General features: G+C 54.0%; 2 protein-coding genes across 2 annotated transcripts; both read left to right on the top strand.

The window, feature by feature from the left end:
• Window positions 1–967: 967 nt before the first annotated feature.
• On the top strand, window positions 968–13,230 carry LOC139320864 (WD repeat-containing protein 87-like). Its single transcript, XM_070949337.1, has 7 exons — window positions 968–1,193; window positions 1,532–1,699; window positions 2,496–4,399; window positions 6,496–7,297; window positions 7,893–8,104; window positions 8,766–9,103; window positions 9,471–13,230. Exons 1-7 carry the CDS (start codon window positions 1,041–1,043, stop codon window positions 13,079–13,081), a joined length of 7,188 nt encoding a protein of 2,395 aa, XP_070805438.1. The 5' UTR covers window positions 968–1,040; the 3' UTR covers window positions 13,082–13,230.
• Window positions 13,231–19,151: 5,921 nt separating this feature from the next.
• On the top strand, window positions 19,152–24,477 carry MAP3K10 (mitogen-activated protein kinase kinase kinase 10). The gene is given in 14 exon segments (XM_070949971.1): window positions 19,152–19,235; window positions 19,325–19,387; window positions 19,937–20,059; window positions 20,061–20,219; window positions 20,221–20,620; window positions 21,760–21,940; window positions 22,270–22,418; window positions 22,726–22,812; window positions 22,815–22,911; window positions 23,017–23,165; window positions 23,168–23,245; window positions 23,344–23,460; window positions 23,794–23,929; window positions 24,075–24,477. Coding segments are annotated over 14 exon segments (2,226 nt in total).
• Window positions 24,478–26,377: the final 1,900 nt, after the last annotated feature.

The raw sequence follows: 26,377 nt of genomic DNA, 5'->3' as shown, positions 1-26,377 counted from the left end.
CGGGAGCCGTTTGCAGACGAGCAAGGCAGGCGCGGGCTCCCGGTCAAAGGGCCGCCCAGTGCAGGGCCCCAGTTCTGTCCCCTGGCCCTGGATTCCCGGGAGGAGCCCGCAGCTCTCAGCCAGTAGGAAGGCTGCGTTCTTGATCTGTTAAAGCAGCCCCAACCATCTCTCGTCCTTTTTCCTTCCTTTTGGGATACAAATATTTGACCAGTGACCATCATGGCCTCCCAAACAGAGCATCCCATTCAATGGAGTCTCTCTGGTTTTGCAAGATGATACAGAAAAAGCTCCACCTGAGCTGAAAAGGAAGATCCCATTGCTACTTATAATCCTCAATAAGGTTGCCCAATTGTATGGCTGCTCTGGGCAGCTTAGTCGCCTCTTTCTGCCCACCCCCACCCCCCAAATCAGGAGGCTCCACAGGGGCTCCTTGCCCATTGGGCGGAATGCTGTGATGTCATAAAGCCCTCCTGGGATTCTCCGGGGATTCCAAGGCTCCAGGCAAGTAATTCCTGGTCCTCTGGGCCTTCCCTCCCATCCCATCCCATCCCACCCCCACTTCATCCAGATACCTCCCATCAGGACTCCCCTGGGCAGTGCCTACCAGCCACCACCAGGGCCCCTCCTGCCAAAGGCCTGTTTTCCTCCAAGCCGAGGTGGAAGCACCCTGCAACCATGGGGGAGCTTAGCTTTTTTTTAAAAAAAGAAAGCTCTAACCAGGATGGTGGTCTCTGGAGGGGAGACCCTCCATAAATCCCAGGACTGAAAGGGAGATTGGGACACTCACAAAAAGCTTCTGAAAAGGAGAATGCTGGCTGCCATTGTTTTGTCAAGAAAAACATCAAGCAGTTCATGGCACCCTCAGCAACCGAGCCCCCCCGCCCCCCTCTCCAGAGGCCCTTCTGAGCTTGTTCTGCTTTTCCCTGGGGCTGGCTGGGATCAAGCCACTTTCATGCAGCTTTTTTGCTTCAGAACCCAGCAGCTGCTGTGGTTTATAGCCCAGCCATTATGGCTTCTTCCACAAACCATGGTGGAACTCTATGAAAACTGAGCTGATGCCCGCCATCCATATTTCCCAGGCTGCTACCAGGGAAGGTGCCAGCAGAGACAGGATGCTGAAAGGCCCCGTCCGTGTCGCCCCTCAGTGGAAGGAGCTCCAGAACCAACTCAGGGGGAGGCTGGAGCTGCAAAAGGTGAGGGTCCTGAAGCCAGTCTGGGAATCTTCTTGGCCCAGAGTGGGAGAGGGCCATGGGACAAGGTGGGGGATCAAGACCAGAGTCTCAAAGAATCGGATTTCTTGAAAAAGAGGATAAAGGGGGACAGAATCCTGGGAAGGGGATTCTTTGACTGTCGCTGAAGCGATGGGGAGGGTGCCCCTGGCCTTGCTGATCCGGGAGAGGGTGCAGCTGTGTCAGCAGCCAGCCATCCCCCCCCCCTTTCCCAGCCATACTGCTCTGGCTTCTGCACCTTGCTCGGTGCTGTCCCCCCCCCCACCTTGCAACCTCTCCAGCCCCACTCTCTCTTGGTCCAGGCCTTGCCAGAAGGGGCAGAGGGGATCCCCTTTCTCCTGAGTGACAGGCCCAGCATCGTCTTCCGGGAGAGCTGCTTCCCCAGTTACATGCCGCTTTTCTGCTACTACGCAACCGAGTGGGGGAACTTCTTTGCCTCGTTCACCTGGAGGAGGGCCAAGCGAAGCAGGGTGAGTGCAAGGAAGGCCCTGCCCCCAGCCTAGAAAGAGGCTGCCCCAAGAGTGTCCAGAGGTTCTACTGCTGGATCAGGCCAAGGCTGCCTGCAGGCCACGAGCCTTCGGATCTCTGCTTGATCAGAGCAGGCTGCTTTGATGGGCTCTTGCCAGCCGTCCTCTCCCTATCAGCACGTGGAACTGTCCTGGCCCTGGCGCTAAAAGGGGCTGCTGGCGTTTGGGTCTCCTTGGTTCCGCCTAACTGGTTTAAAGGAGGACCCGGCTTGTCATCCCCCATCCACCACCACCCGCCTCCCCCTGCCCCCGTGCCTGAGGACGCTCTGGTTCTGTGTTCTCCAATCTGGCTTGAGCTACCCTGAGCCATTCAGCCTTCCCCAGCCCAAGAGGAAACCGGCCCTCTGTGCCCCAGTCCTGCTGGTCAAACAAATCAAGTTCCTCCTACTTGTGCCCAAAGATGCTCAGACTGTGGTGGGATCCTCTTTCACAGCTAGACAAGATCCCAAGCCCCTAGCAGTGTGATCTCCGAGATCCCTTTTCTCCCTCTGAGCTAAGGCTCCCTAGCAGCCCAACTCTCTTTTCCTAGCCTCCTGTTATGGGCCTACTGCAGGCAGGGCCGAGGAGGAAGGGTCTGTCCACTCTGTCCATCCAGCCTCTTCTCTTTTTGCCATAGAAGTCCAAGCAGCGCTGGGTTGAAGGGCTTGACGGGGCAGGTGGGCACGAGCCTTGAATGGAGGAAAGGTAGCGCTTGCTCCCTGAACGGCCACTTTTGCTGACTCTTCCTCTTTCCTGGCAGGTGCGTGTCTGGAGTTATAGCATGGAGGACGAGAGTTCAGTGACAGAGAAAATGTACACCTTAGATGAGCATCCGGGGGTCCTCACCATCACCTATGTCCCCCACGTGCACCTCTTTGTGGCTTACTGCGATGACATCCACTTTCGCTTTTTTGGGGACCACACTCGGGACTTCAAGCTGCTCTCCAAGATGTCTTCCCCCTATTCGGTCACCAGCCTGTGCTACAGTCCTGAAACGTGTGAACTGATTTCTGGTGCCATTGGAGTGGTGGCTTTTTGGACCTTTTTGATGTTGGAGGTTCCCTCTATGAATGTCACGCAGGAAGTATGTGTTGCGACTGGTGAGTTTGTGCATTTTCTCAGGGTGGAGCAGGAGCGGAGGATGCTGGTGGCCCTTTGCGAGAACATTATTCGGGTATATGACTACCAAACCAAAGCCCAGATCCGCACCTTCCAGATGAGCCAAGGCGTCTCTCTCACTTGCTGTGCTGCCTATTGGCCGCAGAGCTTCCTCTACACAGGAGACCTGGCTGGGGATGTCAAGGTGTGGAACTTTGATACGGGGACCCACGTCAACCAGTTCAAGGCCCACCAGAGTGCCATCAGCAACGTAATCATCCGGATCGCTGTGCACAGCTTCATGACTGCCTCTTTGGATGGAATGCTGAAGGAATGGAACTTGACGACCTGCGAGCTTCTCCGACGGGTGGACATTGGAGAGGAAGTCTTCCAGATGCAATTCCTCAATGAGCAGACTTTCTTCCTCCGCACCCAATATACCTTCTCCATCCGTACAGTCAACAATTTCTACCAGCTCTTCAACAGAAGCAAATCGACCCTCAAGAGGTTGGTGCGTGTACAGTGTGGACCAGACAAGGCCCGCATCCTGGCCACCACTGAAGATGGAGTCATCCGATTCTTATCCCCTGTGACAGGAGAAATGTTGTTTGTTACCTGGCCCTTCCAGCTGCTAGAAAAAGCTCTGGACTATGTTTATGACCCAGATCGAGAGGAACTCTTGGTGACAATGGGAACAAGTGACATCTACGTGTTGGATACTACCAAGAACCCTTGCCCAGCCAAGTACATTTTGCATACTACAGACAGCATGGACGACAAGGTCCTGTGTTTGGCCTACAGCCGTCTGGACCTAAATGGCCGGACCACCAGCTTCATCTTCAGCGGGTTCAAGAGTGGCAAAGTGCGCTCGGTCACTCAGCAGCTTTATCGAATGGGCAGTCGCAAACTGCACGATGGCAATGTGGTGGCCCTCAGCAGTCTCTCAGGCTTAGGGTACCTGTCGTACCATTCAAGGGAAGCCTCCTTCCTCTGCTCCTACGGACTCGACGAATACATCATCCTCTCGGAAGTGATCTTGAAGAAGAACAGCCTCCTGGAGGTGCTCCCTCTGGTCGTCATTCCCAGCACCAACTGCAGGATCAACATCCTCCTGCTCATCCCCGGCTACATCTGTGCCTTGACGGAGCAGAACCGAGTTCGGCTGTGGCGCCAGGCAGCCCTGGTTCCTGGCGAGAAGAACCCCTTCTGGAAGGAGACAGCAGCCATGCACTCGAGCACCATCACCTCTTTTGACTACTGCCACACCCTGGGCATATTGGTGACCGGCGGCTCGGATGGCTCCGTGCGCATTTGGGACATCCTGGGGAAAATGTTGGTTGACTTTGACACCACCCTCAAATTCAGCCGCGTATGTTTTGCAAACCAACGGGGGGACCTGGTGGTTGGCTGCAGCACGGACATCTACTTCATCTCATGTGTTACGTACCTCCCAAAGAAGCATCTCACCAGTCTGTTGACCCACCGTGTAAGGGATGATGTGGTTGAATATCCACTGCCCTTCCTCCCCCGCTTCCTTCTTACCTTCGATATTGTTTTTGTGCCCAAGTAAGTGGTTCCATTGTGTTTTGGTGGGGTGGCTAAAATTATCTACCTATCCTCTGTCTGTCTGTCTTTCTATATCTATATATCAGTCTATCTTCTATCTATACCTACCTATCATCTGTCTATCTTCTATCTGTCATGTATCTGGAGCTTGTTGGCTTAACAGACATTGGGGTTTTAATTTTATGGTGCTGTATAATTTTTTTCTGGAGAACATCTGCCTTTGCATATTCCAGATATCTGCAGGTTTCTGCTTTGTGTAGTGGTTTTTTCCCCCCCCACACCTGTACCAGTTGGACAGTGGACGCAAACCACCTCTTGGCCAAAGGTTTTCCCCACATCCACTACACGCAAAGTGCTTTGCCTCAGTGTGACTCTTCCAGAGCTTGGCTTTTTCACAGAAGTTCTTCTCGTATATCAGACACTGAATCGTCCCTTCAAGTTTTTTACTAGCTCAGTTTGAGCTTCGAAGCTTTTCCTGGGATCATTGGGCTGGAAGACCCTCATCCTTGCAGACCTTTGGAGGGTTAGTCCTAGATCTCAGTGGGCTCTCTGGCTCCAGAGCAAAGTCCCTTTGCCTCTGCTTCTGATTGGGTTCTTCACAAGCAGGAAGAGCCTCAGACTGGAGGATGAATAGTTCAATGAAGGTGTCGATGCTTGTGGAATTGCCAGGTGAGATTCCCCTTCAGGATCAGTCAGTTTCTTCTTTGCATCACTCTTGCTTCTTGAACCTGTAGCCCAGCTACATTTTCATGGATTTAATTCTATGTCTGCATCCCAACCTAAGTAATTTTTATTAATATGGGAAGTAATTAACTTGACCGGTCCAATTATTGTATCCATACTCTGAGTTTAATGTGGATTTTCTTTGCATCATAGATTTACTTAGCTTTGTTTAGATCTACCTATCTTGAGAACATTGTCCTCTCTCTCCGAGTTAACAGAGCACATCCTGTTCAGGATGGGTCTTCGATGCTTGAACTCTTGAAAGACTTACTGAGTTTCATTGAAGAACTCCAACATAATTTGCTGACCTGGGATTGAAATATACTGTTGAGTCTTCTCTGCGTGATACCCAGCCCAATTGTGGGGAATAACCTGATCCAGCAGTTTCATATTGATCAAAAGTAAGGGAGGAGAATGTTGAGTCCATGACATCCCACCATGGAGGAGGCTTCCACTGGCTCTCCTCTCCCTCCGCTGGCCTCTTTCTTTGGGCCTGATGATGGCCGTGACCATCTCATCTCCTTAAATTCCCAGGACTGAGCCAAGCCTGCTTGAATTGAGATTGCAGAAGTTCTGCATGGACCAAACATCCTGGGATCCTGTCTCAGAGAGGGGTGACCACCAGGTCAACCACTGTCTGCACCTCTTATCCATCATTCCTTAGTTCCTTACCACTCACCATTGCCTCTTTCTCTAGCCAGCATCTTCCTTGGCATTTCCATTTTCCTGTGAGTTCCCTTACCTCGTTCATGCAATAAACCATCTACTTGGTTAGATTGTAAGCACTCATCCGTCTGAGGTCAGATTCAACTGAATTGCTCCAGAGATGGTGGACCCCTTGTGGGTATCATTGTTCAATGCTTTGGAAGAATCAGCGGCAGAAAGACAGCCAGTCCCCCTGACAAGGGACAGCTGTTTTGGCTGCCATCCTTCCCTGCCATCTGGCTGTTACCATACTTTTAAACAAGCATCCACACACAGATATCCTGTTTCCTCTTCCATGCCAGTAGACCACGAGGGGCAGGAGCACATTGTGGGGCTTGCAGGTTCCTTAGACACAGTTTCTGCTTGGGGACTATTTTGGAGAAGGGACACCAGGAAGTTTGTGGACACCTGATCCTTTTAGGGTGGGACTTTAAGATTGGGACTTTGAGCACTGTTGGGGAATCAAACCGGGAGATGGCATGGCCACCTTTTGCAGTCTGATGCCCACATTTGGGCTATGAATTCTGGGAGTTGTAGTCTAACTTACCTATGGGCAGCATGTGGGCAGCTGCTGGGGAACTGCTTGAGAGGTCAGGGGTGATGTGCTATATGGTTAAGAGAAAGAGGCGGCTTCTAATTCTCATGCACCACCATCCTTCGTTGTTCAGGTACCTGCAGGTGGGCAAGCAGGCCAAGAAGTTTGAGCGGATGGAGCCCCTCACCAACCACAAGGAGGTGTTGATCGAAAAGGGTGTGGCCAAGGTGGTGGAGTTCGTCGGCAGAGATGTGAGCGTCTTTCCTGGCCCTGATTTCTATGGGCTGCCCCCGCCGCCCCCCAAGGAGACACTGCCGGAGTTTGCGGTGGAATACCAGCTCATTTCACAGCCCACTCTCGGGCCTTCTCTGGAGAAGAAACTTGCTCCCCCACCGCCTTACCGTGGCCTCCCGCGGATGGTGGAACACGTCCCCTTGCTCCAGACCCTTCGCTTCCAGGAGGGGCACTCTTGGCCGATAGCTCCTGATGGCTATGTCCCCAACTCAGTCATCCGGGCTCAGCTCTTTCCCAAAGGAACTCCCCCCGATCTCTGGTGCCCCTTGCTGTCAAGCCGGGACCCCCTGCCCAAGAGGAAGCTGGTCAAGATCCAGATGCCGGAGTGGGACACATCCGAGGTGGTGGAGAAGGCGCGGAAGAAAAAGGCCCAGAAGATGAAGCAGACGCCCTCGGCCACCAGGGGCCACCGGGACTTGCTGGCAGAGATTATGACCAAGCCCTGGCTGAGGCACAAGCCCAGCGACACCAGCCTGCCCTCCGTCATGAAAGCCATCCTCAACCTCATGGACGATGTCCCTTACTCCACCTACCTGCTCTGCACCTCCGCGCTGGTGCAGCTTTCCGAGTCTTACACCCTGCCCTCCTCCATACAGGAAGTGGCCTTTGAGCGCCTCATCCAAGACACAACACACAAGGAGGTCAGGGCAGGTGGGACTGGGGCACCTCCAGGGAGGTCCTCGGTTGTCACTGTCCACGTCCTCCTTGGAATGACAAGGGGGGGGGGGGAACGGCAGTTGGTAGGTGAGAGTGGAGGAGGCAGTTCTTCCTCCCCCCTCCAGCCCAGGATGGACGCACAATCAGAGCCAAGTGACAATGTAGGGGGAGGGGCAAGGAGGAGAAGGCAGGAGCTCTTCACCTCCCAGGGAGAGGCAGCTGCTTCTCAGGAGCTGCAGGGCTGGCAACTATCTAGCAGGTTGGACAGGAACATCCAGAGGTGACGATGTGTGTATCCAACCTTTCTCTCCTGCCCTTTCCTTCAGGGGTTTGAGGCAGAGGGAAGAGCAGCTGGCTCAGGTGGCCCGGAAGACTTGAGAGCCGCTCGGGGGCACTTCCAGAGGCTGAGGCTCCCGCCTTCAGCACCTGCTTATTCTTTACCCAGCTTTGTTATTTAGCCAGAATTACTGCAGCCAATTAAGCTGCTGACGGAGCATGAATCCTTGTAGAAGTTGGCCTGAGCCAGGTCCAGGTCTAACTCTGACCATCCTGCTTCAGCTCAGGTGTCTTATTTCCTAGGTGAGGATGCGGCTGGCGGCCTGGGAGGCCTTGGGGAAGATGGATCTCCTGGGTGAACAAGAGGTGGTACCCCTGGCTCGGGCCCTGATGGATGAGAACAGGAAAGTGCGGGACCTGGCCCGTTCCTTGCTTGACTCAGTGGCTGGCATCACCGACAAGTTTGTCCTGAAACAGGAAATGCAGCGGCTGGTGGCAACAAGCCTGGAAGACCTGTGAGTCCCTTCCCTGCCCTGCCTGGCTAGAGGCAAAAGATGTGTCCCTGTTCTCTCTGTGTGAGAACCAGGCCCTTCTCCTCCTGCCCGGGAGCAGGTCCTGGAAGGGTCTCTTGCCTAACCTTGCAGTGGGCGATCAATCTGTGTGGCCGATTCCCATCAGATGGCCTTTAACCCTGAAGACCCACTGGGGCAACCCTCAATTCCTGCTGCAACAGCAAAAGGGCGGAGACCTTTGCCTCCACCCTGGCTTTCAAGCACCCCTGAGTCTTCTGCTTGGCCCCTGTGAGAAACAGGCAGGAGTTGGGCTCAGGTGCTCTCGGACTCATCCAACAGGGTGGTCTTATCCTTCGATGTGGTTCTACCTCTCTACCAGGTAGAGCGTGGGTCAGGCTAAGGGGCTAAAAGATGCCGCCCCGCCCCCCCTGAATGGTGGGCCTGGGGCCTTTGGGGCTGCTTTCCTCTCCACTCAAGGCAGGTCCAAAAGAGCTGCCAGAGGTTGGAGCTTCAATATCTGGACTCAGGGCTTTGGGGACCTCAAGGGTTGTCCTCAAGGAACTGAGCGATGCCTGTTTTTCTGTGGAGCAGTATGGTTTCCAGGGTGGGGAAGGACCCTCCCTCCGGACCGCCTGCCTTCACACGGGTGTCTCTGCCTTTCCAGGAGGGTGCTGAGCCAGAAAGAAAGAGCCGCGTTTCCTCGCAGAGTGCGAGCGGCCGGCATCGTAGCTGACTCGAAGGATGAAGCTGTCTATGCCTTGACGGAGGGCACTGAGAGGCTGATGACCTGCGTGGAGAATCAGCTGACAGCCAATCTCTTCCTCATGTCTGAGTACCCACCGCCAGAGGCCCAACTCTTGGGGCACCCTCCCCCTTCCCGGCGCAGGCGCATCTCTGGAAAAGCAGCTGAGGAATACGGAGAGCCAGAAGGGCCAGAGGCAGGCCAGGCCCGGTGGCTGGGACTCTTTGGCCGCTCGGGCAGGAAAGAGGCTGAGGTTCGAGGTAAGACCCCCTTGTGCCTTGGGACCAGTGTGGCTTCCCTGCGGCCCCCCACCCATGAATCTTCCTGTGGGGCCTTGACGCCTCTAAGGTCAGCCATTTGTGGCCATGCTCCGGCAATGTCAGAAGGCTGTTGGGGGGACCCCAAAACATCTTGTAGGCTCAGAGCCTGGATCCCAAGGGAGAGCTCATCTTGGTTTTGCTCTGATGGGGGACAATACCTACATTAATCTTCACACAGATGCCGTAGATGAGATGGATGGTTGGAAACCAGGGGGTTGTGGGGGTGTCTGCTTCTGGCGCAGGCGGTAGTCTTGTTATTTGCACCGTCCCTCCTTCCTTTCATCTTCTCTCTCCAATTGCCCCACAGCTACCACTGAGGAGGCCAAGCAGACCTCCCCCAGAAAGCTGCCCCGCATCCAGCAGGCCCGAGGGAAGGGGGTTGCCATCATGCCATCCCCTGAAGTCCCAGAGAGCAGCAGCAGCAGCAGCCCCAGCCAGCGCACCACCAGCACCAGCGGGTCCCCCACCACGAGCAGCGGCAGCTCCAATACACGGGAGCTGCGGGCCGCCAAGAAGGCGCAGCGTGAAAAGGAGAGGCTACGGCACCCCAAGGTCCCAGCCACCTCTTCCCAAGATGTCCACAGACTGAGGAAGCTGCGCAAGCGGGCCCAGCCCATTCTCCTGCAGCGCCGAGACACCCGCACACAGCTCTACACGGAGATGCTGAAGAGCATGAAGGTCCGGAAGGAGCAGTCGGCACCGGCGGTGGTGGTGCCTCCAGCGAAACCCAAGGCCGGTAGCAGCCTTATACAGGCCAAGCCCAGCCCTGTGGAGCCACCCACGCTGCCCCCGGGTCCTTCCGGGCCCGCCACCAAAGGCATCCTCATCGATCCTAAGCAGCAGTATGCGGCCAGCAAATCCAACTGGCGCAATGACCTCTACAAGTTGATGATGCTACGCATCGCCCCCTCGGTTGAAGGGCGCACCGTAGGAGAGGACTTCCTTGCCTCTGCCCGAATTGCCCTTGCTGGCCAGAAACTCTCCTGGGAGCTCCTGACCAACCTCAGCCAGGCCCTGCTCAGCTCCCAGGAGAAGCTAACCACAGAGACCCCCGCCTGGAAGAAATACATGGATGATTTCATCAAGCTCTCCCTGAAAGAGTCGTGGCTCAAGTCTTCGGTGGAGAGCTTGGAAACCGTCGTGGCCGTGAGGACAGCCGGAGACATGCCCAGCAGCTCAGAGACGGATGAGCTCAGTCAGGATGAGGCAGAGAAGGAGCTGCAGGAGGAAGCTGAGGAGAGAGCCACTGTGGCGGAGAAGAAGAGGCTCCAACAGCGTGGAGCTAAAGAAGGCAAGCTACTCCAAGTGGCCTCCGAAAAAGAAGCGAGGCGGATGGCTAAGTTATCCGAGAAGTGGGGTGCCAGAATGGAAGACGTTTCCAAACGGAGGCAGGAATCAGTGGCCAGGGCCAGGGAGCAGGAGCTTGCTCGGAGCAAGGAGCAGTTGCCTGCTAGGGGAAAAGAGCGGGAACATCTGGAGAAGGAGAAGGAGCCCTCTGGAGGCAGAGCACGAGGAGCAGAATCTTTGAGGCGGAAGGAACGGGAAGCTACTGAAAGGAGAGGAAAAGAAGTGACGGTGCACAAGGCCGGCCAGCCTGCAGGCAAAGCAGAGGAGGAGGCAGAGGAAGTGGAGGAAGCAGAGAGGAGCCAGGAGGAGCTGCTCAGTGTGGAAGAGCTGCAGAAGAAGCCCCTCCTAACGGACTCCGAGAGGATCCTGACCCAGTTGTCGGAGGACACGCTGAACGAAATGAGGACAGAAGGCAAGGCCAGAATAATGGAGGAACTGAAGGCTAGAGCTTTGCAGGAAGCCCTGGAAAAGATAAAGAAGGGAACCCTGGCTGAAGCCCGCCAGATAGCTCTGGCCGAGGCCAAAGACCAGGCATTGCTCGAAGCCCGAAAGAAGGCCCTGGTGGAAGCTTGGGAGAAGGTGTTGGCAGAAGCCCACCAGAAGGCGCTGGAGGAGGTGATGGAGAGAGCACTGGAGGAGGCAGAAAAGATTGTCCAGGCTGAGGGATTGGAGGGGAACATGGCGGAGGAAAGGCTGCAGGAACTGGTGCTGGTAATAGCTGAGGAACTGGCCAAGGAAAGAGTCATGGAATTGGCCATGTTGGCTGAAGTAGAAGTAGATGAGGCCAGAGTTCTGGAGTTGGCGGAGGAAGAGGCCATAGAAATAGATGAGGTGAGACTTCTGGAATTGGCTGAAGCAAGGGCCCGAGAACTGGCTGAGACCAGGGCCCAAGAACTGGCTGAAGCCACCATGCTGGAGATGCCAGAGGAAAGACTCCTGGAGCTGGCTGAGGTAAGAGCCCAGCTGCTGGCCCAGGTGAAGCTAATGGAGAAGCAGCTGGAGCAGGAAGAAGAGGAGTGGGCTGAGAAAAGGGCCCTCTTCTTTGACAAAGAGAAGGTGGGCTCCCCAGAGGCCCTGGATGACAAAGGCATTTGGCTCCTCTCTGAAGACGAAAGAGAAGCCCTGGTGACCCTGTGGGAGATGGACCAGGCTCCGGAGGCAGAGGCTGAGCTGACTGCCCAGGCCCAGCTGCTCCTGGAAGTCCTGACTCAGCCAGAGAAGCTGCAGAGGAGGGATTCCACCACCTTTCAGAACCTCTTCCGCGTGGCATCCCTGGTCAGGGTCCCCTCAACGGCACACCTGCAGGAGATGGTTGATGCTCTGCTCCAAAAAGCCGAGGACCTGCTTAAGGAAGCTGAAGAGAGGCAGGACTCCTTGTCAGAGGAACAGCTGTCTGTGCTCGGGCGTCTCAAGGAGGCGGTGGAGGCCCACAAGCCCTGGAATGCCAGCCCCAGGCAATATGGCGCCCGAATGAAGAGGCTTTTTAAGTCCGTCCTGGCTGTGCTGCAGGCCAGGAACCTAAAGAGGCGGCTGACCAACAATGACTGGCTGCAGGGTTGGCAGTGGAAGGTGGAGAAGGCCTGGACCCAGGAGGAGCGCCGGGAGGAGCGCCCGGAGAAAGACCAGAGAGCCTGGCTGAGGAAGAAGCTCAGGCTGGCCTTTGGGAAGTTTCAGGCCGAGCAGGAAAGGGCTCAGCAGGAAAGACGGGAGCAGCAGCGTAGGGAGAGGTGCCTCAAGTTCAGATCGCGGCCCATTGTGCTGGGCTTCCCGGAAGGGGCAGAGGGGAAGGAGGGCAGGGTACAGGAGCAGGGGCAGAGGGAGGAGGAGTGGGGAGAGGGCCTGGAGACGGCCAGGCTGAAGTCATCCCTGAGAAAGGAGAGGGCAGCAAGGGACCATGGGAAGCTGACGTGGTCAATGGGCCAACAGTGGGAGAAGGCCTGGCATGCCTTCCTACAAACGGAGGAGCTGAGCCCGGTCCTGGCTGCCCCCCAGCCAAAGGGGTACCGCCTGCCCAAAGACTCTCTATACAAGACGACCAAGCCCACCAGGCGCCTCCATCGGAAGATGCTCCGGCGGGGCGGCCGGCAGCACATCTTCCGCCTGGACGAGGCCAAGGGGGTGGACTGGGAGACCTTCATGGGGCTCTATCTCTCCATCGCTTCCATGAAGGAGGAGGGAGTGGCAGCTGCCGCGTGGCAGGAGCAGGCAGCCACGCTGCTTGACCTCTATGGCATGAGCAACCCGCTGGTGCGGGCCATGATCCAGCAGCTCCTGGTGGGTGACCATCGCCAGCGGAAGTACGTGCCCAGCAGCTGCTGGAGACTGAAAAGGGCGCAGGCCGACCTGGGCCAGAGGGTCCTTTACGAGATGATCGTCCACTCTGCCCGGCTTCAGCTCCCACAGCCCGCCTTCCACCACGTCATCCCACTCAGCTACCAGAACAACGTGCAGCCCTTCAAGATGCAAGGCGTCACCCATTTTGGCCCCCTCTACCTCAAGTGGAAGACCTTCTTCCCCAAGGGGAAGCTGCCCAAGCTGAGCCTCTACGTGTATTCGCATCCCTCCTCGTAGCTTCCTGCTCTGTCCGCGTGGATCCCTTCCTTCCCACAGAAGCTCCGTTTTGCTTCTTTTCTTGCTTAAAGGATAGCCTCAGAGAGTTCAGAGATTTTTTTTTGCGGGGGTGGGGTGAGCAATTTATGCAAACTGTAGAATAAATTAGTTATTCAGGCCATCTGTCTGGATCATTGTTTTAAGTTCGCTTGCTTATTTATTTAATTATTAGTTCTCTGCACCAAGCAGAGACAAGAATGTGTGTGTGGGGTGTGTGCGCTATTAATATATATTATAACGTATACACTGAATCAGGTCAGACATCACCTTCTTGGGCTGGATATTCATAGGGATGGGGAATATGAAATAAAAGACTAGCAATGGTCCCACTCTAAGCAAAACAAGTGTAGAGACATCACACGGAGCACAAAGGGAGCTATTTTCATTGTGGTGTTTGTGACATGCGGCTGTTGAAGCCAGACCACCAGAATGGCTGGGTGAAAAATGGTCACTGGCTTTGAGTTGCACTCCTGGAGAAAAACCAAAGAACATTTTGGGCTGCGGGAAGAGCAAATCTCACATCTCCAGAACACGCAGCGGTCTGGGCACAGAGGCCTGAAGGCGCTGCCAGGAAACCACAGCCGAGACCGTTCAATTGAGTGACCGGTCCCAGGAGGCAGCCAGCAGAGCGCAACAATGCTTCTCACATTCGTGCTTACCAATCCAATGTTCCTCTGGAGGGGCTTGGACCAGTTTGTTTGGGATTAATGTACATTGTTCAACTGACATTCTTGTTTTCCTAAAGTAGCCGTATGAGTTTCACCTGTCACACTCCATATATTAGACCAGGGGTGAGTTCTACTTACCTTTACTACCGGTTCGCAACGGGGCCGCTCGCGCGCACGCTCTCTCTTCTGCGCAAGTGCAGAAGCATTTTATTGATGTCAGGGTCAGTGGGCGAAGCCTCCCACCGGTTTTACTGCCAGTTCTATAGAACCGGTGCGAACCGGGAGCAACCCACAACTGTATTAGACCCATTCTTTTCAAAACATCATACATTATTTGAGAATGACTATTTCCAAGCAACCTTACTTCAGGATCAAAATGATCTTCAAATGTACCAGAAGAGCAAGCTGGGGGCACACAAAATCTGCTAGCTAAAATATTACTTTTAGAATAGATCACTATTCCTCCAGATAAAATTTTACAGCACTGCTTTTCTCCAATTATCTCACACCATTCCTGGTTGACAGATCCCTTTGCAAAAAACAGGCAAAACTTAAGAAATTCTTTTCCAAATTCGGTGGCTCAAAAATTATTTTGCCTGACAAACCCGTAAAAAAATCTTGGGAAGGTCCAAGTGAAGGCTAATGCCTGCAAAATCCTTCAGGGCAGTGACATCTGCTGGCCAAGGATCCTTCCTCACTGGCCGCTCAGCATCCTGAAATGGAATACCAATGGCTAGATAATAAAACATGGAAATGAAATATGAAATATAAAATGAATGTTAGAATATAATATGTGAAAATATTTTTTTTTGGAATGATAATGCCATTGTTAAATAAATGACAAATGAGAATAATGGTATAAAGATATATATCAGGTTGATAATATGAGAAATTAGATAATTAGTAATTAGTACAATATGATTATAGGGAAGAAACAAGGGATTTGTAACCGATCGACACACTGCTTGAAATTGTAATGGATGAAGGATGTTTTATGTTTTGTTTGTTTAAAAATAAAAATTTTTTGCAAAAAAAAAAAGGCATCCTGCAATGGAAGAAAACAAAGGAATAGCATCCAGGAGACCCACCAGAGCAGAATCTACTGCCTGGTCTTGCTCAATAAGCTTAGATCCTTTAGATCAGTGGTTCTCAACCTTCCTAATGCCACGACCCTTTAATACAGTTCCTCATGTTGTGGTGACCCCCAACCAAGGGTGGGTTCTAAATTTTTTTACTACCAGTTCTGTGGGCGTGGCTTATTTTGTGGGTGTGGCTTGGAGGTCATGTGACTGGGTGGGCATGGCTAGCTGGTCATGTGACCGGGTGGCTATGGCTATATGTATAGGGACTTCTCAGGGGGCTGAAAAAAGTCATTTCTGACAGGTCCTCGCACTTATGACCATCCTCACATTTATGCCTGTGCAGCATTCTTAACAACCATGTCACTCATTTCACAACTGCTTCTCTTCAACATGGTATAAGATAGGGCAAAAAATGTAAAATGTGAGGACAGTCGTAAATTCGAGGACTGGTCAAAAGTGCGAGGACCAGTCAAAAATAACTTTTTCAGCCCTCTGAGTAGTCCATATGCATAAAAGGATACAGCAATAGAGAGGGATGAAGGAAGGGAAGGGAAATTAGAGTAGGAGTGAAGGTAAGAGAGGGAGGAAGAGAGGAGGAGAAAGAGAAAGAAAGGAAGTAGGGAGAAGAAGAGTGGGGGAAGAGAAAGTAAGTAAGAAAGAAAAGACAGGTGGTAGGTTTGAGGAGAAAGATTGCTGTACAATAAAAAAGATGAAAGGGAAGAAAGCCAACCCCAAACAAATATAAAGATATTAAGATAAAGAATGAATTGTTAAACTTTAAAGAATAAAAGAGAACAAATAGCAATAAATAGCAATAATTAGAAACACACATACAAACATACAATGTATTTTCTTTGAACAGAGTATTTGGCCGATTCACAAATTTAAACAGTTGTAGGAGGTTAGCACCCACCCCTTTCCTAGAAGAATGAAATATTTTGGGAAATATTAAAAAGGCAGAATATTATATTTCCCTACCTGGATGAGAAATGGAGAAGCATATTTTACAGACAAAGCAGCTCCCACCTTCCTGCCCCCCACCCTTTGTTAATGGGCCAGAGGCAGAAAGTCAATCCTTTGTCAAAGGACATTTGCAACACAATAGCAACAGAAACTAACACAATGGGCCCCATCAAGCCATGTGATCCTGTCCACCATTAAACCATCTTTCCAAGCAGTCTCCATGTTTCCAGTGTCTTTTTCCCCACTTGGAGCAGACCCCAGAAGGATATTTCTTCCAACACAGTATTTAGTCATTTCAATTAAATTTACAATTTCTATATTTCCTTTTTACCATATTTATTCCTCATCTATTTTTTTAAAAAAACAATATTACCCTTCATCCTCATCTCTAATCTTAATCAAATTCAATTTTTCCCTTCTATTCTATATTATACCCCTTCGCATTGTCATCTATTTTTATATCCATCCTCACATTGGTTAATTATGTAATACAGTTGTTTAATACAAATTCAACATTTTAATATAAATCAATTAGTTATATAACTATCTTTTTTGTATATTAATCAATATGAACATGAATATTCCAATTATTTCCATGCAATCCAATTTCTTACAAATCAATTAATTATATTTACCAATAATAATAAACCAAATAATGTCTCCCATATATTCCTCCAAACCACAACTTAACCATTTCTGCTTTCAACACAATATACAATTAATAGTATCTCAATTATTACAATTCCCTAGTTAAACAGAGCTTTTTTTCTTTTGTGTTTTAAAATCTTGAACTCTCCTCTTTTGCCCTAAATTTCCCATTGTTTGCTGTTTTGCACCTACCTTTTTTGGTGCGGAAAAAGAAATCTCTCTGCCTCATTTTGTCACGTTGCAGCCTGCTTACTTTCAATTTCACTTTTTCAGCATAGCTAGGGGGAAAAAAATCTGCTCCAGGAATTTACCTCTTTGCAGCTAGCTCTTTGAAGCCCCGCGGCAAGAATTTAAAGTTTTTTTTTCCTCTAGCCATCAGCTGGGACTCCGGAGGCAGCAATAGATTGGGAGTGGGCGGGGTAAGCGAAGGGCAACCGGGCGATCCAACAGAGGCAGAGGGTGAGGGTGAGTGAAGGCGTGAGGGGGGGTGAGAGAGGGCTTTGGCAACCCCTGTGAAATGACCGTTCGACCCCCAAAGGGGTCGCGACCCCCAGGTTGAGAACCGCTGCTTTAGATCCATGATGGCGAAACTGTGGCACGCAGAGCCCTCTGCTGGCACACATGCCATCGCCCCAGGCCAGATCTCCGTGGCATTTCTTTTGTGAGCTGCTGTTTCGTCATTTGCAAACGACGAAACAGAAGCTGACAAAAGAAAAAGATCTTACTTCTTGCTGCGCTGCTCGTGTTGGGATACCCCGCCGGTCAACTGGTCTTCAGGTCTCTGCTGCGCATGCACACCTTTCAGTTTGGGCCTGCGTGCGCACACAGTTTGGGCACTTGGTGTCTAAAAGGTTTGCCATCACTGCTTTAGATGCTTTGAACAAAAATTACAGGACCGAGTTTGTTGTCACTTACATTGTACTGATTATCTGTGTTGATCTTTACATGTTAACCAACTGAGATATTGAAGTCTTAACTAACCAATACATTCCTATTACATTCTGTGATATTTCCAAATTCCCTATTCATTCACTTTGTCTTCTTTTTCTTTGAGCCTGTTTTTCCTCTTTTCTTGTTTGCGTTTCTTCTTTTTTTTCCTTCCTGAGGAATGGAGAAGGAAGGAAGGAAGGAAGGAAGGAAGGAAGGAAGGAAGGAAGGAAGGAAGGAAGGAAGGAAATGGGTGGGAGGCAAAAGAAAGGAAAGCCCCAGCACTCTCCTCCTCCCTCACTGCTGCTGGCCCAAGGGCCGTTGCCACCTCCTCCTCTCCTGGGAAATGGAGGACAGGGGCAGCGTCAGGGGCAGCAATGGCCCCATGGTTCACTGCTCTTCTCCAGTCCTGGTTCCACCTAGAAAGCCCACCGGGAGACAAATTAGGACTGTGGGAGAGGATGGGGGCAGAGGCTTGCTTGTCTCTGGGATCTGTCTTCCAAGATAAGGTGTGCCTCGCATGCCCAGCTGCTTCCCTGCTTTTCCGTGGGGTCTCCAAGGGGTTCTGCGTCTCAGCCACTGCTCACTTTGCCCTGTGATAAGTCCTTCTAGTCAATAACTCGGAAGGCCCTCTATCCTCCCAGGCCAATGATCAAATCCAGATGGGGGGAGGGGGAGGGACCTGCAGCTGAAACCTCAATATTTGTGACCACCTCTATGGAGATTCTGTGTCATCCAGGTTGTCTCAAACATATTTTTTCAAAAGGCAAGTGGACTTTGTTTTTTCCTTAGGGAAGAAGACCTTTCCTTCTCATCCAAGAAGCTTCCTTAAGGAAAAAACGAAGTCGAGTTGGTTTTTGAAAAATGCATCTTTGACATTTGCAGACCACCTACCAACCCCTCCCAAATGCCAACCAAGTTTTTTTTTTCAAAACAGTTTTTTATTTTTATTTCTCATACACATTTACATGTACAGTCATTTCCATCATTTTTCATTCATCTTTTCTTTTAACTTTCATTTTTACTTTTTCGGGACTGCTCTTTTACCCTTTACCTTTACTCCAACCTTTCTTCTTCTCCTCCCCTTTTCTTCCTTCCTCTTTCTCCTACTTCCTTCGTTCTTCCTACTTCCCTTTCTCTTCCCCCACTCCTCTCTTCTTCCCCCCTTCTAACCTTTTTTGCTCCTCTTTCCCCTCCCTTTTCTTCCTCACCAACCAAGTTCTCATTGTTGTAAGGAGTGCCAAATAAGAGAGCGCTGTTCTTGGCAGCCCCCTCCCCTCTCCCCCTTTCAAAAATACTGGTTCTTGCCAGACTGCTAATTGGCCACTTACCACAAATGTTGAGCTGCAACCTCCTTCGGATTGTGAAGGAGAAAAGCGGGGGTTAGAGGCTAGAAATAGCAACCAGCCCGCTGCCTCTGGACAGCAAAGAAGCGCGAGCTGCCCGGCGAGAGGACCGGGGGCCAGGCAGGATGAGAGGGGGCCTCAGGTGCTGCCCGCTCTCCACCTGAGAGGGAACCGTGGAAACTACGAATCCCAGCATGCCCCGGCCTCCCTCTCTCCCCTCCCCCCAGCCTGCCTGGCCGAACTTGCACAGCAGCAGCGGGGAAAGACAGGAAAACAAAGCGGGCGGGGGGCGTCAGGGAGGCCGGAGGGCCAGTGAGGGAGCGCAGGCGAGCGTGCGGCCAAGTGCAGCAGTCGGGGGCGCGATCTCGGCGGGCCTCCGCCTTCTCTCCCAGGCACGATGCTTGCGGGGACGGCTAACGGGAGGGGGGATCCGGAGGCTGGGCCGCCGCCACCGCGGGGACAGCTGCGGATAGAGTCCCCGGCAAGCCGAGAGAGGCCCGGGACCGCGGCCGAGGACGCCTAGACTGTGGTATGGAGCGCACCGCGGGGGCTGCTCCTCGGCCGGTGTAGGGCGCCAGAGCCAGCGGCGGTCGAGCAGCACGGAGCCCGGCCAGGTGGGCGGACGATGAGCAGGTGAGGCCAGCGCGAGGCAGCCCCCCCCCCCCGCGCGCCCAGGTAGCTGCCCGGGTTCTCCCCCACACACACACACACCGCTTTGTCGGGCGAGGGGAACGTGGGGAGAGCAGCAGCCGCGGAACCGAGAAGGTCCCACACCCCGCCGGCAGTCTCGGGACCCCTCCTCCGCGTGGTCGGGCGCGCCGTCCTGAGCTAGCGCCGCTTGTCCGTGTCTTGCTCGGGGGATGGCGCCGCGCAAATGTAAAGCCTCTTTCTTTTCCAGCCGGGACTGGGATGGATGCCCTCAGATGGGCTCCAGGCAGGCGGCCAGGGCCTGGCCTCGCGGCTTGGCAAAAGACAAACAGAGGAGGAATCCGATTCCTTTGCAGGGGCTGCAGCGCCAGGAGCGGATGCTTTTCCCTGGACCTTAAGAAGATTCCCGGGGCAAAGAGTTGGGCCCCCCCTCCTTGCTGGGAGGATGCGGCCTCAAGAACCTGTGCTGCCCCTCCCCCCCCCCCCCGCCTCCCCAGGGCTGAGAAATGGGGCCTTGGCTTGAGCTGCTGCTAGCCTCTCAACCTTGCTGGCTGGAGGCAGACTCTATGGAGCCAGGCTGCAGTGGGCCCCCCAGGATCTGCCCACTGGCCCCCCAACCCCTTCTGGACAGCTGTCTTTGACTACAAGGAGCTGACCCCTGGACCAGGGAGAACTAGTGGAGGTGCTGTCCAAGGGCTCCACTATCTCAGGGGACAAGGGCTGGTGGACAGGGAAGCTCCAGGAGAGAATGGGGGTCTTCCCCAGCAATTACTGTCCAGCGACCCTAAGTATGCCCAGGTCCCCGCCCCCTTTGAAATCCCCGGGAACTGGAGCTGGAAAAGATCATTGGTGTAGGGCGCTTCAGCAGGGTCTACAAGGGGCTGTGGCGAGGAGAAGAGGTAGCCGTGAAGGCTGCCCATCAGGATCCAGAGGAGAAGCTCACTGTGACAGTGGAGAACATGCGCCAGGAGGCCCCGCTGTTTGCCATGCTGTGCCACCCCAACATTATTGTGGTGAAGGCAGTTTGCCTGAGCCCTCCCAACCTCTGCCTGGTGATGGAGTATGCCCGCTGAGGGACCCTCAACTAGGCCTTGGCAGGCAAGAAGGTCCCTCCTCACATCCTGGTCAACTGGGCAGTGCAGATTGTGCAGGGCATGAGCTACCTTCACCAGGGAGCCCTGGTTCCCATCATCCATCGGGATCTCAAGTCCATCAACAGTAAGTCACCTGGGCGGAAGGCCTCTGGTGTGGGAGAGGTTGTATTATTTAGGTCCCCCTCCCTTCTTCATGTTTCAGCCTCCTTGGTCTTCCCAAACTTTCTCCCTTCTAGGCAGGCGGCTCCACTGATCCCCAGGCCCACAGGGGTTTGAGCCCTCCAATGACTCTCCTCCAGGAGTTGTGGGGGCTCCAGCCCTGCAGGCTTTTAAGGAGGGATTGGACAACCATTTGTCCAGAATGGTCTAGGGTCTCCTGCTTGAGCAGGGGATTGGACTGGAAGACCTCCAAGATCCCTTCCACTCTCTTATTCTGCCTGTGACGTTCTGTTGCTGCCAGTGGCCCAGCAAACCGTTCTCTTCTCTCAAAGCATGGTGGCTGGTACCTACTCCTAGTCACGGCCAGTTAATTAGTAACTCACTATTTGTTGCCATTTCTCCCTTCTGGCTCTGAGCACCTTGTCCAATTGTGTGTCCTGCCCCCCTTCCAATCCTCCCTCTGGGTGCCAAGAGAGGAGGCCCAGAGGGCTGGGCTGGGCCCCATCAAAGGGCTCTGGTGACTCTGAGCCTCTGTGCGAACCAAAGTGTCAAATGCAGCCTTGGAATAGATTGGATGTTCTCTAGTATGTATGTATGTATTTTTTATTTATTTATTTATTATTTATTTATTTATATCCCTCCTTTATTATTTTTGTTTACAAATAACTCAAGGCAGTGAACATGTTCAACACACCTTCCTCCTCCTCCTATTTTCCCCACAATAACAACCCTGTGAGCTAGTTGGGCTGAGAGAGAGTGCCTGGCTCCAGGTCATGCAGCTGGCTTTCTTGGAGAAGGCAGCACTTGAACTCATGGTCTCATGCTTTCTAGTCCCTAACCACTAAGCCAAACGGGCTCTCGGTCTTCTGGTTGCTCTGAAAACTCCCCCTCCCCCCCCACCCCGGTTGTTTTGTGGACATGGTGTGATGTAGAAAAGCTTCTTTGCTAGGACTGCTGCTCCCGATTGAGCAGACTGCAGCCACCCCCACCCCCATCACGGGGGCAGAGCCAAACCCAGCACCAAACAGAGCCTCCCCACAGCTGCTGAAAAGGCAGTATTGATGCTTGTCAGGTGCCTGAGGGGCTCTCCCCCTATCCCTTCAGTTCTGAGCTTGGAACACATCGATCACGAGGACTGGAGCCAGCACACCCTCAAGATCACTGACTTCAGCCTGGCATGAGAGTGGCACAAAACCACTAAGATGAGCACAGCTGGCACTTATGCCTGGATGTCGCCAGAGGTCATCAAGCATTCTGTCTTTTCCAAGAGCAGCGATTTTTGGAGGTGACCGGAGAGAATGGCAGGGGAGGAGGACACCCCTTTTCTGCAGCAGGGCAGAACTGGGGCGGAGGGGCTCTTCTCCGGGGGAGACTCTGCACAGCCTCTTGGTCCGGAGTGGTGGAGCAGAGGTTTGGGCCACAAGGGCCACAAGCCACTGATGCCCACAAAACTACGCTCTGGGTCAGGTGCCCAAGTGCTCTTTTGCCAAACGAGTAGGTGGATCCCAGAAGGCTGTAGGGCTCAGTCAGATGGGGGTGGGGCAATCCAGTTTCCCAGCTGGACATAATGGGGTCTGCCTGCCGCTGTGTTCATGTGCTCGTCCATCTTCCCAGGTTTGGGGTGCTGCTCTGGGAGCTGCTCATGGGCAAGGTGCCCTACCGCGAGATTGGCACCCTTGCAATGGCCTGTGGTGTGGCCATGAATAAGCTGATGCTGCCCATCTCCTCCATGTGTCCTGAACCCTTTGCCCACCTCCTGGAAGGTGAGAGAGAAGCTCTCAGCTGTGGAAGGGCACTGCCAGTTCTGGGAGGGGTCTCCCTCTCCCTACCATGCAGGAAAGGGGAAGGGCAGGGCAGCCCTCTTCCTCTGACATGGTCCCTTTCTCTGCCCCTCTCTATGCCAGCTGCTGGTCTTATGTCCGTCTCTGAGGCCAACATCCAGTATGCTCTTGAATCCACTTGGCAGTATCCACCTGGCAAAACTGGGCCATAGCATTTGAGCCCCCCTCCCCTCCACAGGGGCTGCCCTCACACATTAAGCCTCACACTTTCCTTGGCTTTGCTCTGCAGAATGCTGGCACCCAGACCCCCATGCCCAGTTGGACTTCCTGGGGTAGCTGGTGGCCATAGAGCAATCATCCCTCTTCCAGATGCCCCTGGGTCCTGCCAGTCACTGCAGCAGGACTGGAAAATGGAGATTGTGGGGCTCTTCCATGATCTGAGCACCAAGGAGAAGGTGACCCCCCCCTGGTTTAGGTCGGGCAGCACTGATGGAATTCTAGGGGAAGGGCTGGAAAGCTGCCCAGCGGCATGTGGTCCTTCACCCTGCGCCCCTGACCTAGGTGTGCCCCTTGCCCCCAGGAGCTGGGAGGAGGAGCTGCTGTGGGCCATGGAGGAGCACCGGACACAGGAGGTGCTGTGCCGGCGGGAGCAGGAGCTGGCCGAGTGCGAGATTGCTGTGGTGGAGCAGGAGCTGAGCCTCCTGATGCTGCAGCTGGGCCAAGAGAAGCCCGGATCAAGAGGCAGAAGGGGCACTTCCAGCGCTCCCACCTCCAGCTGTGAGATGCGAACCACATCAGCCTCCCTTCAGGTGAAGCCGGGGTCATCAGCCCCTCCACCCTGGGTGGGAGGTAGGCAGGAAGCAACCAGGCAGCGGCGGCTGAGTCACTTCTCTCTCGGCTCGTCTAGGCTTTGAGCACAAGATCACAGTGCAGCCAGCCCCCAGCCTCGATTGGTAGAAAGGGCTAGCGTCCCCCAGCCCCCCAGGGAGGCCTAGCCTCATCCCATACCTGTGGGCCATTCGCTGTGAGTCCCACAGCCACCGGATCTGCTCTGGGAAGGCGCTGCAGACACCTGCATGTCAGGTGGAGCAAATGTTTCCAAGGGACAGGTGGGAGAGACCCAGGAAGGGAGCCACCACAGGGCCCCGCTTGTTATGCTGGGAGTCTGGCAAAGTTGGCTTGGCCATTTTGGAGGATGGAGGTTCCATTGATCGAAAGATTCCTCCAGTTCAGCCAATGCCCTGAGGACCCGGTAGAGCTAGGACTCCCTGAAGCCCCCGGGGAAGGTGATTGGAGTGGTGCCAGTGGGGCAGAGGACCACCGCTCAAAAGCTGCTTCCCCATCCCTGGTTTTGCAGTGACCCCCTTGGACGGAAACCAGATGTGGGGCCGAAGCAGCTTGGCCAAGGAGGAGGAGCCGGTGGGGTCGAAGAAGAAAGGGCGGACGGGGGGGGGGGCAAGCTCCACAGTCCACAAACAGAGACTCGGTGGGAGGACAGATATGGGGCCAGATGGCTCCCTGGATGGCACTCTCCCTTGCCGGAGAGGCTGGAAGTGAGCAATGGCATACCGAAGCTGCTGGGACAGGACATCCTGTGTGGGACAGCCTGGGATGGCCATGAGAATGCTTTCCTCACCTGCATAGGTTGAAGTTCCTGGCCCAAGGCAATAAACAGTGGTCATCCAGCACACCCAACTTGGGCAATTCCCCCAAGCACGTGCCCCTGGCAGTGGGCTTTGCCAGCCTCGTGGGAATGCTAGGCTGCTCCCGTGTTCCCTCTACCCCAAGAGCTGGGCTGGAGGATGTGGCAGGCAGAACCACCTTCTGCACCCCTTTCCCCAGCAGCCGAGAGCCGGTCCCTCAGGCGCAGATCTCTGGGCATAAGCAGGGTGCCTCGGAATGGCTGCATGGTCCTTTTGCAGCCCTTAATTTAAGGGCCTGGGATAGTTGCCATGGATTTGGTCCCGCACTTCTTTGCAGTTCTCCTGTCCCTGTTGGACTGTCCAAGAATGGAGGTCCAAGTTGGGTTGATCAGCGATGATTTAAATGATTGATGTTTCCAAGGTGGATGAACCGGAGCAGGGGAAATCTCAGTGGAGGCTGGAATGAATAGGGGCTCCTCACTGTGCTTCCTTCCCCACATCTCAGCTTTAGCAGGACAGGGTGGGGGAAAGGGAGTGGGGTGTCTAGAGCTACTCCCTGGGGAGCTGTGCCGGTCATGCCACAAGATCTGCCTTCCTTTTCCTTTGCCTCCCTCAGAAGAGCTCACCGAGAAGGATGGCAAATTCCAGCCATGACCAGCCACTCTTGCTCCTGGGACCCTGGCTGCAGCTGCTGCCATCCATTGCTGAGGAACCCAAGCAGGCTTCAGCCACTGGGCATCGTGGCTGCCACAGTGACCTCGGCCTGCTGGGCTGCACAGTGATTTTGGCTTCCGTCATGCTGGGCATGGAGCTGGCCGAACTGGCAGGCGATGGGCTGAGGCTGCCCCCACCTCCTGGGCCACCCAGCAGCATCACCCTACTGCCCCTTTCCGACTGCAACTCCACCAAATTGCTTCTGCCCTCTGACATGGAAGATGCCCCCCTGGACGAGCAGCCCTCGCCCACAGAAAGCCCCGCCTGCCTTCCCCAGTGGAGTCCCCTGGTGGGCATGGTGGTGGAGAGCTTCAAGAAGGACCCCTGCCAGCCACTCGCCCCCACCCACATGAGTGCCACACAGGCCCTCAGCCAAGCGTACCGCTGGACACCATCCGAGGGAGCCTCCCAGCAGGGTCCTGGCCATACAGGTGGGCATCAACTGCAGGCAGGGTGCAGGCTAAAAGGACACGAGGCTGATGACCGCAGAAGTTAATCCTGGGCATGGAGGGGCTGTTGGCAGTTCAGAGGCTAAAAATGAACCACCTGGCTGCTTTAAGGCAAATAACTCCGTAGGGAGTGGAGATCGACTTCCACACAAAGCAGAGCCCTCTTCCTCCCCCCCCCTGCTGCTGCCATCTTGGCTTTTCTCCCTCCAGGCTGCCAGGAAGCCCTGCCTTTTCCAGCTTCCCTAGATCCTCACTTGCTCACACTGTCCGAGCCGCCAGCCAGGACACGCAGCAGTCCAATCCAAGTGCCACTGCTGTGCAGCCTCCGCAGACACTGGCCTTTGCACCCCAGCTTGGACCGACCTCACCTGGACCCCTGGAAGTTCATCTCCCTGGGCTGAATCCCGAGGGCAACCCTCTCCCCAGGAACTCTCGAGTCCCGCCAGACCCTTCTGGACATGGATGTGGGCGGGCAGCCTCAGGACAGCATGGTGGCCCTTTGTCAGGCTCAGCCATGTCTGTGCAGCCTGCAGGCTGACATTTCTCACTGGCCCCAGGAGGACCTTTGCACCCCAGGACATCCTTGGGAGGCTGAGGGAATGGGCTGGCTTTGGGATCCAAGGTCCCTGAGGGGATGCTGGGCTGACCGACCAACTGGAGGCTGCTGGATTTTGGGGCTTCATGAGCTGAGCTTCTGCGATTGATTGTTTTTAAAGAAAAGGTATGTTTGAGAGGAGGACAGTGCCTACCTGACATGCTTTTTCTGGGTTCCTGCCTCATTTAAGAAGGGGCAAATGCCATTGTGCGATGGCACCTTTGCCCTTGCTCTGAACAGCAGTATCAGTATTGCATGATCTTCCTACAGGCTTCAGCCTCCAACAGCCCTGCAGGATAGGCTCACTCAGGCGACTGAAGAGCTCCAAGCCCTTCCCTTTCTGCCCCCCCTCAAGCTTTCTGCCCCATATTTGTCAGGTGAATTTAGATTTCTAAGCGCAAAACAGAAATTGGTTTCACTTTCCAGGGAGGCCTCTGAGCCCCCCTAAATCAAAGAGGCTTTCCTAGGAAATAAAACAGAGGAGCTACAGCCGAAGCTCACAGGGCCTTCCAGAGAGGGGAGCGTGGCATACCTGGGCAG

The sequence above is a fragment of the Pituophis catenifer genome, unplaced genomic scaffold (genome assembly GCF_029215685.1).
Source record: "Pituophis catenifer annectens isolate HBS135680 unplaced genomic scaffold, rPitCat1.0.hap2 SCAF_9, whole genome shotgun sequence".
NCBI lineage: Eukaryota > Metazoa > Chordata > Lepidosauria > Squamata > Colubridae > Pituophis > Pituophis catenifer.
This window is presented reverse-complemented; position numbering and strand designations above follow the sequence as displayed.

Coding starts and splice junctions, on each gene's coding strand:
- LOC139320864 (XM_070949337.1), top strand. CDS start 1,041: ATGAAAACTGAGCTGATGCCCGCCATCCATATTTCCCAGGCTGCTACC. Junction 1,194..1,531: donor GGAGGCTGGAGCTGCAAAAG/GTGAGGGTCCTG, acceptor CTCTTGGTCCAG/GCCTTGCCAGAAGGGGCAGA. Junction 7,298..7,892: donor AAGACACAACACACAAGGAG/GTCAGGGCAGGT, acceptor CTTATTTCCTAG/GTGAGGATGCGGCTGGCGGC.